This window comes from Martes martes (genome assembly GCF_963455335.1).
Source record: "Martes martes genome assembly, chromosome: 2".
Lineage (NCBI taxonomy): Eukaryota > Metazoa > Chordata > Mammalia > Carnivora > Mustelidae > Martes > Martes martes.
This window is the reverse complement of record NC_137889.1, coordinates 63,463,158-63,476,346: the sequence shown is the minus strand read 5'-3', so window position 1 is coordinate 63,476,346 and position 13,189 is coordinate 63,463,158. Positions and strand designations below refer to the sequence as shown.

Genomic DNA, 13,189 nt, shown 5'->3' with positions numbered 1-13,189 from the left:
TGTTAGTTTGTACATATTTGTTTTTTTAAATTTTTAATTAATTAATTTTAATAAACATATAATGTATTGTTATCCCCAGGGGTACAGGTCTGTGAATCGCCAGGTTTACACATTTCACAGCACTCATGATAGCACATACCCTCCCCAATGTCCATATCCCCACCACCCTCTCCCGTCCCACCTCCCCCCAGCAACCCTCAGTCTGTTTTTTGAGATTGAGTCTTTTATGGTTTGTCTCCCTCCCAATCCCATCTTCTTTCATTTTTTCTTTTCCTACCCCCCAACCCCCCCACATCGCATCTCCTCTTCCTCATATCAGGGAGATCATATGATAGTTGTCTTTCTCTGATTAACTTATTTCGCTAAGCATGATACCCTCTAGTTCCATCCACGTTGTTGCAAATGGCAAGATTTCATTTCTTTTGATGGCGGCATAGTATTCCATTGTGTATATATACCACATCTTTTTTATCCATTCATCTGTTGATGGACATCTAGGTTCTTTCCATAGTTTGGCTATTGTGGACATTGCTGCTATAAACATTCGAGTGTACGTGCCCCTTCCGAGCACCACGTTTGTATCTTTAGGATATATACCCAGTAGTGCAATCACTGGGTCATAGGGTAGCGCTATTTGCAGTTTTTTGAGGAACCTCCACACTGTTTTCCAGAGTGGTTGCACCAGCTTGCATTCCCACCAACAGTGTAGGAGGGTTCCCCTCTCTCCGCATCCTCGCCAGTGTCTGTCATTTCTTGACTTGTTAATTTTAGCCATTCTGACTGGTGTGAGGTGGTATTTCATTGTGGTTTTGATTTGTATTTCCCTGATGCCGAGTGAAGTGGAGCATTTTTTCATGTGTCTGTTGGCCATCTGGATGTCTTCTTTGCAGAAATGTCTGTTCACGTCCTCTGCCCATTTCTTGATTGGATTATTTGTTCTTTGGGTGTTGAGTTTGCTATGCTCTTTATAGATTTTGGATTCTAGCCCTTTATCTGATATGTCGTTTGCAAATATCTTCTCCCATTCTGTCAGTTGTCTTTTGGTTTTGTTAACTGTTTCCTTTGCTGTGCAAAAGCTTTTGATCTTGATGAAATCCCAATAGTTCATTTTTGCCCTTGCTTCTGTTGTCTTTGGCGATGTTCCTAGGAAGAAGTTGCTGCAGTTGAGGTCAAAGAGGTTGCTGCCTATGTTCTCCTCAAGGATTCTGATGGATTCCTCTCTCACATTGAGTTCTTTCATCCATTTTGAGTCTATTTTCGTGTGTGGTGTAAGGAAATAGTCCAATTTCATTTTTCTGCATGTGGCTGTCCAATTTTCCCAGCACCATTTGTTGAAGAGGCTGTCTTTTTTCCATTGGACATTCCTTCCTGCTTTGTTGAAGATTAGTTGATCATAGAGTTGAGGGTCTATTTCTGGGCTCTCTATTCTGTTCCATTGATCTATATGTCTGTTTTTGTGCCAGTACCATGCTGTCTTGATGATGACAGCTTTGTAATAGAGCTTGAAGTCTGGAATTGTGATGCCACCAACTTGGCTTTCTTTTTCAATATTCCTTTGGCTATTCGAGGTCTTTTCTGGTTCCATATAAATTTTAGGATTATTTGTTCTATTTCTTTTAAAAAAATGGATGGGATTTTGATAGGGATTGCATTAAATGTGTAGATTGCTTTAGGTAGAATAGACATTTTCACAATATTTGTTCTTCCAATCCATGAGCATGGAACGTTTTTCCATTTCTTTGTGCCTTCCTCAATTTCTTTCATGAGTACTTTATAGTTTTCTGAGTATAGATTCTTTGCCTCTTTGGTTAGGTTTATTCCTAGGTATCTTATGGTTTGGGGTGCAATTGTAAATGGGACTGACTCCTCAATTTCTCTTTCTTCTGTCCTGTTGTTAGTGTAAAGACATGCAACTGATTTCTGTGCATTGACTTTATATCCTGACACTTTACTGAATTCCTGTACAAGTTCTAGCAGTTTTGGAGTGGAGTCTTTTGGGTTTTCTACATATAGTATCATATCATCTGCAAAAATGATAGTTTGACTTCTTCTTTGCCAATTTGGATGCCTTTAATTTCTTTTTGTTGTCTGATTGCTGAGGCTAGGACTTCTAGTACTATGTTGAACAGCAGTGGTGATAATGGACATCCTTGCCATGTTCCTGACCTTAGTGGAAAAGCTTTCAGTTTTTCTCCATTGAGAATGATATTTGCAGTGGGTTTTTCATAAAGGACTTTGATAATATTGAGGTACGTGACCTCTATCCCTACACTTTGAAGAGTTTTAATCAGGAAGGGATGCTGCACTTTGTCAAATGCTTTTTCAGCATCTATTGAGAGTATCCTATGGTTCTTATTCTTTCTTTTATTAATGTATTGTATCACACTGATGGATTTGCAGATGTTGAACCAACCTTGCAACCCTGGAATAAATCCCACTTGGTCGTGGTGAATAATCCTTTTAATGTACTGTTGGATCCTATTGGCCAGTATTTTGGTGAGAATTTTCGCATCTGTGTTCATCCAGGATATTGGTCTGTAATTCTCTTTTTTGATGGGATCCTTGTCTGGTTTTGTGATCAAGGTGATGCTGGCCTCATAAAATAAGTTTAGAAGTTTTCCTTCCCTTTCTATTTTTTGGAGGAGTTTCAGGAGAATAGGAATTAATTCTTCTTTCAATGTTTGGTAGAATTCCCCTGGGAAGCCGTCTGGCCCTGGGCTTTTGTTTGTTTGGAGACTTTTGATGACTGTTTCAATCTCCTTACTGGTTATGGGTCTGTTCAGGTTTTCTATTTCTTCCTGGTTCAGTTGTAGTAGTTTATATGTCTCTAGAAATGTATCCATTTCTTACAGATTGTCGAATTTGTTGGCGTAGAGTTGCTCATAGTATGTTCTTATAATTGTTTGTATTTCTTTGGTGTTGGTTGTGATCTCTCCTCTTTCATTCATGATTTTATTTATTTGCATCCTTTCTCTTTTCTTTTTGATAAGTCTGGCCAGGGGTTTGTCAGTCTTACTAATTCTTTCAAAGAACCAGCTCCTAGTTTCGTTGTTTTGTTCTATTGTATTTTTAGTTTCTATTTCATTGATTTCTGCTCTGATCTTTATGATTTCTCTTCTCCTGCTGGGTTTAGGCTTTCTTTGCTGTTCTTTCTCCAGCTCCTTTAGGTGTAGGGTTAGGTTGTGTATTTGAAACCTTTCTTGTTTCTTGAACCTTTCTATGTTCTTATAATTGTTTGTATTTCTTTGGTGTTAGTTGTGATCTCACATCTTTCATTCATGATTTTATTAATTTGGGTCCTTTCTCTTTTCTTTTTGATAAGTCTGGCCAAGGGTTTATCAATCTTATTAATTCTTTCAAAGAACAAGCTCCTAGTTTCGTTGATTTGTTCTATTGCTTTTTTTTTTTTTTTTTTTTTGGTTTCTATTTCATTGATTTCTGCTCTGGTCTTTATGATTACTCTTCTCCTGCTGGGTTTAGGCATTCTTTCTTGTTCTTTCTCCAGCTCCTTTAGTTGTAGGGTTAGGTTGTGTATTTGAGACCTTTCTTGTTTCTTGAGAAAGTCTTGTACCGCTATATATTTTCCTCTCAGGACTGCCTTAGTTGTGTCCCACAGATTTTGAACCGTTGTGTTTTCATTATCATTTGTTTCCATGAATTTTTTTAATTCTTCTTTAATTTCCTGGTTGACCCATTCATTTATTAGAAGGATGCTGTTTAGTCTCCATGTATTTGGGTTCTTTCCAAATTTCCTCTTATGATTGAGTTCTAGCTTCAGAGCATTGTGGTCTGAAAATATGCAGGGAATGATCCCAGTCTTTTGATACCGGTTGAGACCTGATTTATGACCCAGGATGTGATCTATTCTGGAGAATGTTCCAGGTGCACTAGAGAAGAATGTATATTCAGTTGCTTTGGGATGGAATGTTCTGAAGATATCTGTGATGTCCATCTGGTCCAGTGTGTCATTTAAGGCCTTTATTTCCTTGTTGATCTTTTGCTTAGATGATCTGTCCATTTCAGTGAGGGGAGTGTTAAAGTCCCCTACTATTATTGTATTACTGTCGATGTATTTCTTTGATTTTGTTATTAATTGGTTTATATAGTTGGCTGCTTCCACGTTAGGGGCATAGATATTAAAATTGTTAGGTCTTCTTGTTGGAAAGACCCTTTGAGTATGATATAGTGTCCTTCATCATCTCTTATTATAGTCTTTGGCTTAAAATCTAATTGATCTGATACAAGGATTGCCACCCCGGCTTTCTTCTGATGTCCATTAGCATGATACATTGTTTTCCACCCCCTCACTTTAAATCTGGAGGTATCTTCGGGTCTAAAATGAGTTTCTTGTAGGCATCATATTGATGGGTTTTGTTTTTTTATCCATTCTGATACCCTGTGTCTTTTGATTGGGGCATTTAGCCCATTAACATTCAGGGTAACTATTGAGAGATATGAACTGAGTGCCATTGTATTGCCTGTAAGGTGACTGTTATTGTATATTGTCTCTATTTCTTTCTGATCTACTACTTTTAGGGTCTCTTTTTGCTTAGAGGACCCCTTTCAATATTTCCTGTAGAGCTGGTTTGGTGTTTGCAAATTCTTTCAGCTTTTGTTTGTCCTGGAAGCTCTTTATCTCTCCTTCTATTTTCAATGATAGCCTAGCCGGATATAGTATTCTTGGCTGCATGTTTTTCTTGTTTAGTGCTCTGAATATATCATGCCAGTTCTTTCTGGCCTGCCAGGTCTCTGTGGATAGGTCCGCTGCCAATCTAATATTTTTACCCTTGTATGTTATGGACTTCTTTTTCCGGGCTGCTTTCAGGATTTCCTCTTTGTCGCTAAGACTTGTAAATTTTGCTATCAGGTGATGAGGTGTGGACCTATTTTTATTGATTTTGAGAGACGTTCTTAGCATCTCCTGGATTTTGATGTTTGTTCCCTTTGCCATATTAGGGAAATTCTCTCCAGTAATTGTCTCCAGTATACCTTCTGCTCCCCTCTCTCTTTCTTCTTCTTCTGGAATCCCAATGATTCTAATGTTGTGTCATCTTATGGTGTCGCTTATCTCTCGAATTCTCTCCTCGTGGTCCAGTATTTGTTTGTCTCTCTTTTGCTCAGCTTCTTTATTCTCTGTCATTTGGTCTTCTATGTCACTAATTCTTTCTACTCCCTCTTTTATCCTAGCAGCAAGAGCTTCCATTTTTTATTGCACCTCATTAATAGCTTTTTTGATTTCAACTTGTTTAGATTTTAGTTCTTTTATTTCTCCAGAAAGGGCTTTTATCTCTCCGGAGAGGGTTTCTCTAATATCTTCTATGCCTTTTTCGAGCCTGGCTAGAACCTTGAGAATCGTCATTCTGAACTCTAGATCTGTCATATTACCAATGTCCGTATTGATTAGGTCTCCAGCCTTTAGTACCGCCTCTTGTTCTTTTTTTTGTGGTGAGTTTTTCCGCCTTGTCATTTTGTCCAGATAAGATTTGCTTTCTCCTCCTCTGGAATTCCGCTGTTCTTGGTGAGTGAAGTTGGTCTTGGCTGGGTTTCTTGCTGATCTTCTGGGGGAGGGGCCTGTTGTAGTGATTCTCAAGTGTCTTTGCCGCAGGTGGAATTGCACCGCCCTTACCAGGGGCTAAGTAATCTACTCAGGTTCCAGGGCTAAGTAATCCATTCGGGTTCGCTTTCAGGAGCTTTTGTTCCCTGAGCGCTTTCCGTAGAGTTCCGGAGGACGGGAATGAAGATGGTGGCCTCCCAGTCTCCAGCTCGGAGGAGCCGAGAACTCAGGGTCCCACTGCTCAGTGCGCCCTCAGAGAAAGGCACCCAATCGCCCCCATCTCCCTGGCCTCTGGTCACGCTTGGAGAAAAGCCCTTAATTACTCGCACTTGGAGAAAAGTGCCCGGTCGCTTCCATCTCCGTGGCCTCCGGCCGCGCTCCGAGCTCACCCAGCCTGCGACCGGTTCAAGTGAACCCTGAGCTGAGAGCTCACTCCTCCTCTCTGTCTCTGTAGCCGGCTTCCCCACTGTAATACCTCCGAACTCTGCGACACTCAGACACCCCCGATCCTTCTGTGACCCCACGGGACCTGGGGCCACTCTGACCCTGTGTGGGCTTCCCCCCGGTTTAGCCTCTGGAGCGATGTCCCTCAGTGGAGCAGACTTTTAAAAGTCCTGATTTTGTGCTCCATTGCTCCCCTGCTTGCTGGGAGCCAGTCCCGACCCCCCCCTTCCCCCCCCCGCGGTCTATCTTCCCCTCGCTTTGGATTCACTTCTCTGCAGGTCCTACCTTTCAGAAAGTGATTGATTTTCTGTTTCTAGAATTGCTGTTCTTTTTCTCTTCGATCTCCTGTTGGATTTGTAGGTGTTTGCAATGCTTTGATAAGCTATCTAGCTGATCTCCTGTTACCTGATGTCGTCTCAGCCTGCTACTTTTCCGCCATCTTGACTCCTCCCCAGTTTGTACATATTTGACCCCCCAAATTTAACTCATTACCCTTTTCTAGCTGTGAGACATAGAGCACGTGCCTGGTTTGTCGTGTTTATTGTGAATTTCTTCCATCTGGGGCAGTAGAGTGGCATGATGGAAGAAGGAGACCTGAGTCTGCTAGCATACCAGAAATGAGTTTGATTCTGAGCTGCTCTGTATGGTGGCTCTCCACCTCAATTTCCTCCTCAGTCAAATTGTTTAATAGGATCTAGTGAGGCTGTCGTGATGATTACATGAAATAACATACATGAAGTGAAATGCTCAGAGCATGGCACATAGCCACTGTTCAGTAAGCATTAGCAAGGAAATCCAGGAAGTTGGTTTTGGGGGAAAAAGCCATTTTGAATTATAGAATATTGTTGGGGAAAACATTATTAGAAATTACAATTTGTGTGTGGATTTGGTAATATCTTGCCATGGTGAGGCCTTCTTGGAGATTAATCATATTTGATTAAAATGTGATAGTTCCTTAAGTAGTTATATACATGTTTGTTCATAGTGTCAACTCAGGTTTATATTAATATGAAGGTACTTGGCTCTCAGTCTTGGTCCAGAATTTTACAAATCTGAATTGTTGGGGTGTATTGTATATTCAGAAAAAATAAGAATAGTTCAGAAATTTTGTATAAAAATACATATTTTCCCCCCTTAAAGTCTGTCTGTTATGCATATATTTAGGGGTAAAGATTTTAGCTCTGAAATAACTCCAAATTAAAAACTAATTTATTTGATGTTATTGTAGTATCTGTCTCTCCTCAGAAAAATAGTTTTCTTACCTTTGCTGTTTTGTGTCTCTCGTTTTTGCAGGAGCTGACCAGTGCTTTGGTACATATAAAACTGCACCTTTTCATTCAGATCTTTACACTTGCATTCTTTCCAGCAACAATATGGCTTTTTCTCCAGCTTTTATCAATCACACCCATCAACGAATGGCTTTTAAAAGGGTACGTTTAAATATTTTGAAGGGTCCACTTTTAATGAGGCATCTGTGGTGACTTTATTGTTTCTGTGGCAACTATATACAAAAGGGCCTATGTATGGTCTTTTATGAGGAAATAAAACACTTGAAAAACTATTATCCTTTAAAATGATAGTGTTCCTCAAGGAGATGCATCAAAGAATTTTATAACACAATATATTTTTTTTTCTTATTTCAAAGAGTTTTATTAGTAAATTTTTTAAAATTTTAATTTTGGTATTATTAACATACAGTGTGATATTAGTTTCAAGCGTACAATATAGTGATTGACAATTCTATATACTACTCAGTGCTCATCAACATAAGTGTGCTCTTAATTATAACACAATCTTAAAATACACCCTCATGTTTAATCCTAAGGTTCTGGGATGGACGCTGTTCTGGGAATTTTAAAAAGCTGTATTGGGAGAGAGATGGGAGGGAATAGAAAGATGTAGATATGCTGTCAGTTGGGTGCTTTAGTTTGTACATTCTGTATCTTACCGAATGTATACAGATAATAGTTGAATCTAATACATGTCTTTTAAATGTATAGGAAAGAAAAATTATATATAGGGAACAAACACTTTTTTACTTGTTTTGTGTTTGATATGATAGCTGAATTAACAATAGATTTTTATTAGACTCTTTTCTTCCATTAAAAATACCATGTTTATTGAAAGGATTTGATGAATTTAAAAAATTATTTGAAGTGGTTTAAAGTGGTTTAAAACTAACCACATTTTAGCAGCATGGTATAACAGTCTAATAGTTAAAGCACTGAACTTAGAGCCCTGAGATCGCTTTCTGACCCTATCCCTAACTTGCTGAGTGATTTTGAAGAAGTCATGTAATAGATTTAAACCTCAATTTCCCTGCCTATAAATAATGAGGATAGTCACATTTTTTTTTGAGTGATTTTTTTTAAATTTTTTAATTTCTTTTTAGCGTAACAGTATTCATTGTTTTTTCACCACACCCAGTGCTCCATGCAATCCGTGCCCTCCCTAATACCCACCACCTGGTTCCCCAACCTCCCACTCGCTGCCCCTTCAAAACCCTCAGGTTGTTTTTCAGAGGATAGTCACATTTTTACTGCCTACTTTGGTAATAGTGTGGAGGATCTCAACTGAGATCACTTATTCATCTGTTTAAGTCACTTGTTTACTTGCCACTGTGTGCCAGGAATTATTATGGGTGTTGGGGAAACAATAGTGAATAAAAATGGCAAAATGCCAGTTAGTTTTGCAGGTTGAGAAGACTTGGGTGTGATTGGCAATAACCAAGTAAGTGGATAGCTAAGATAGAGATAAGTGATGGGAAGTAAAACTGTGATAAGGTTGAAAGTGGTTGGGTGGGTGGGCCAGTGATTAATTTAGATGACCGAATTCTAGGGATAGAATGTTCTAGGCAAAGGAAGAGAATGCACAAAGGCTGTAGGGCAGGAACAAGCCTGGTGTGTTCTAGGGTCAGGAAAGTGAGGAAGAATAGTATGACTTGGAGTTGGAAAGGTAGGCAGGGGTCAGGTCACACAGAATCTTGTAGGTCCATGATAAAAGCATTCAGGGTTTTACTCGTGTGCAACAGAAGGCTACTGGAGGGATTTAAATGAGGCATTGTCATGGTCTGATTTATATGGTCAAATTATTGTCCTGGCTCCTGCATGGAGAATAGATAGTAGAGGTGCTGAGAGAAGGCTAGGAGAGAAGCTTGGAAGGCTCCTGTGGTAAGGTCACTGTCTAGTAGACAGAAATGGGTGTTGGAGGATGTACTGTAAATTAGAGTTCTTGGGACCTGGAGGGGGATAGGATGTGGAGAGAGGAGGACAGGGAGGAATCGAGGAAGATTTCTGGGTTATGGGTCTGAGCCACTGGGTAATTGGGGGCATCCTTTTCTTAGCTGAAGAGAAACAGAGCAGGACAAGAAGGGAAAATTAAGACCACTGGTTTGGTCAGATTGAGTTTGAGAGAATGAGCTTAAAACTTTCACTAAAAAGCATAAAATTCCACAGGACTATGATGACATCATTTTAGAGCAGCAATGTGTGATGCATATTGAGAACTAGTCATTACTGAGTGTTTCCCATGTAAAAGGCACTCAAAGAATAGGAAGATATTAACTCATTTTTCTTGTATTCAGGGAATGTCTAGGGTAAATGGATGTGCGGGAGATATAAATATAAAATAGTAACCAACCACAGTGGGATAGCATGTGATTCGTTAGAAAAGTAGTATAATGAATTAAAGGGTAAGAGGTTCAGCAGAGGTTGTGTATTCCTAAAATAGATAGTTAAAAAATAAGGCACGGGGTGGGGGGGGGGCAAGGATAAAATATTTCTTCACAGCCACATTGCAGAAGGCCTGAACTACTGGACTGAGAAGATTGGGCTTGCATGTGTAGATGATGGGGAGTTCTTAAATACATTCAACAAGAGAACAATATGCTAAAAAGTGGTCATTAAGAAAGATTAATCTGATACCATTGTACTGGGTATGTTATTAGTAGAGTAGGGTTTACAATCTCAGGAAGCTAAGATACAATTCTCACCTCAGGATATGAAACTTAAACACTTGGCCTAATTAACTTAGGGAAAGCTCTTCCTAGCCCACTTTTTCTCTGTTCCCCTCCCCAGTTTGAGAGTACACAATATGTTAACTTCAGGGAGTTACAGACTCCTACCTCAGGATCACATTTAACTCTTTGAAATAAATAAAGATTCTGAGCACATCCTTCTTACTTTGCTTTGTAAAGGGAAAGAGTGGAGGTAGAGAGACCATTCATTTATAGAAGTCCAAACATGGCAAAAAGCGTCCGAAGGGGAATGCTGGCACAGTCATGAAGAATGGGAAGTTTATTGTGGTAATAAATTGATTTATGAGGAGCAGGTGGAGCCACATATAACTCCAAAGTTTCAAATTGGATATTAGGAAAAAAAACCCACCAGAAGTATCCCGTTGATAGAAATAAGTAAATTCAGAGGTGAAATGAATTTTTTAGAAAATATTAGACATGTTTAGTTTGAGGGGGCAGTCACGGGCAGCTACAGATTTGGGAATGGTGGTTGGGGCTAAAAATGTAATGGCAACAGTACTCATTTTGCTGTTACTTATTTACATTTGTGTATTGAATATCCTTGGAGGTAGGAATATCCCTTGTGTAGTATCCTAACTATAGAATGCATATGTGTAACATGTATTCAATAAATAGTTAAGGATTTTTTTTTTTTTTTTAAAGACAGGAAAGGCAGAGAGGCTAGAATAGTAGGGCTAGATAAGTCTTTGTCCCGGATTCCAGAATAAAAGTTTAATACTTGGTAGGTAGCTTTGTGAATTTGGACAAGTTATTTAACTTCTCTTTTAACTTCAGTTTTCAGGAAAATGAGAACAAAAATAGAATGTATCTTAAACACTTGTGAGGAAGAAGTGAGTAAAGTATCTAGAATAGTATCTACTATAAATGGTAAATGCTTAGTAAGTATCAGTGATGATTATAGTGATGATCATGAGAAAGGCTCAGAGATTGGGAATTGATAGTAAGACAGACAATTTAAGCATCACTTGGGAAGACAGACTTTAAAACAAGACTTAGATTGGACTGGAAATTCTTTTAAAGGTGTTTTCTCATGTTTTCAGTCAAAATGAATTAAAGCTTTTATTTTTTCTTTTTTCAAATTCATTGCATAAATTTTAAACAATACATTCTTACACAAGCAAGTAGAGGTAATCCTGCACTTAACATTTGTTAAAGTCAGGCACTCTGTGTGCAGAGTGTGCAGATTACACTTAATCTGTAATCCTGCACTTAACATTTGTTAAAGTCAGGCACTCTGTGTCCTCTGTTCCCTATATGATCTTTCTACTTCTACTCAGGCCAGCTACTCGCTATGTCTAGAATGTATTATTCAGTCTACGTGGAAAGTATATCCATGCTTTGGGTGATAAGTAATGTTTTGTAACTTTAGTATTTAGATTTACTACTCATAGTTTCATTTGCTTGTTATGCAATGTGTTTTCTGTCCTAAACTAAGAGAATCATGATCTGGGGAGTATACACAAAATTTAATAAAAACAAATTTAGAATAGGTACTAGAATTTACCACAATTTAAATCCAAGAAGTATATGATCATGTCATGCTTGTTCTTCAATGATGTTACAGCAACATGAACTTTTTTTTTATGAGCTGAAAGTTTGAGAATTGCTTTTTATGATAGAAAAAAACCTTATAATTGCATTTTCTTTTATTTTCCAGTTTGCAGACAGTAGGTTGCATGCCTCCCCCTGTGTCTTCTGCAGTGATTTTAACCAAGGCAGTTGGTGGAAATGAGGTGAGTTATAGGGCTAACTTTATTTAAACATAAGTAGATGCTTTACTTTTATTTTATATTTTATTTTATTTTTAAATTCTATTTAACTTATGATGAAGTCATGTCGCAGAAAATGCATAACCATAGCAGCTAATGAAAGAAGTGTAGGTATATTCATTAATTCGGATGATGCTTAAATTAATGCTGAAGAGTGGAAGTTAGTATTTCAAAGAGAAGGAGGAAGAGAGGTAAATGAAATAGAGATGGTGATATTTCTACCTCAGTAGGAAATTGGGAGACAGAAGACAAGGAATCCAAGGAAAGGTTCTTTTCATCCAAGGCTGATGAGCTGAGAATACCTCTATGGCCATTCCTTAGCTATCAAAAAAATTACAGTGAACTAAATTTGTGGAGAAAGGGTCAAAATACATTTAATGACAAGTAAAGATTATATAAGAAGGAGAAATGAGGCAAGGTTTCTTTCTTTCTTTTTCTTTTTCTTAAAAGATTTATTTATCTATTTATGTTAGGGAGAGAGAGTGCATGGGAGGCCAGGGTGGGGGCAGTCAGATGGAGAGAGAATTCAAGCAGACTCCTCCGTGCTGAGCCAGGAGCCCGACCGTGGGGCTCCGTCTCATGACCCTGAAATCATGACCTGAACAAAACCAAGAGTTCGTGGCTCAACTGACTGCACCACCCAGGCGCCCTGAGGCAAGGTTTCTGAGATATTCAGCAGCTGGAGGACTGTGGCAGAGTGCTTGCATATTGGGACAACAGTTGTCCATTTCAGGACTGGCTGAAAGGCACGACAACTTCATACTGAGGGACTCTGCTTCGTGATATCTTATTCCACTTACAGTTTCTCATTCAGAAAAGAATACTATTCAAGAAGGGAGGATATAAGGGGTTCCTACTTCCAAAAAAAAAAAGAAAAAGATGTTTCTACTTCTATTCATTCTAGGATTTTGCTTTCTTAGCATTTGTTTTTACTTTCATCCACTTTATTTATTCTGAAAATATTTATCAAGTACCTGCTACATTCTTTTTAGAAATAGGTTTATTGAATTATTGTGGACATACAATAAACCATATAAACGATTTAATGTTTTGACATATGTATACCTATGATACAGTGACCACAGTCAAGATAATGAACATATTCATCACCTTCAAGACTCTCTCGTGTTCCTTGGTAATCCCTCCTTCCTGCCTTTCTGAGTGTCCCTCTTCCTCAGGCAACCACTGATCTGCTTTCTGTCATTGTAGATTACTTTGTATGTTCTAGTTTTATATACTGGAATTAACAGTATGTGTGTGTGTGTGTGTGTGTGTTCTTTTCTGGCTTCTTTTATTCACCATGATTATTTTGAGATTCATCTATGTTTCAGTCCTTTTTATTACTGAGTATTTTTTTTTATGGGTATACCATAATTTGTTTATCTT

General features: G+C 38.4%; 1 protein-coding gene across 3 annotated transcripts in view; it reads left to right on the top strand.

Annotated features, from left to right (window-relative positions):
- The window catches only part of SLC10A7 (solute carrier family 10 member 7), a 271,785-nt gene that overhangs the window by 13,220 nt on the left and 245,376 nt on the right, over positions 1-13,189 (top strand). For 2 of the 3 annotated variants that reach the window (XM_080796639.1, XM_080796640.1), the window contains exons 3-4: positions 7,292-7,428; positions 11,692-11,767. In XM_080796639.1, the coding sequence (XP_080652765.1) occupies positions 7,292-7,428; positions 11,692-11,767 (213 nt within the window). Of the gene's footprint in view, positions 1-7,291; positions 7,429-11,691; positions 12,659-13,189 lie in introns of those variants that run through there. The other variant, XM_080796641.1, reaches the window with a different exon arrangement.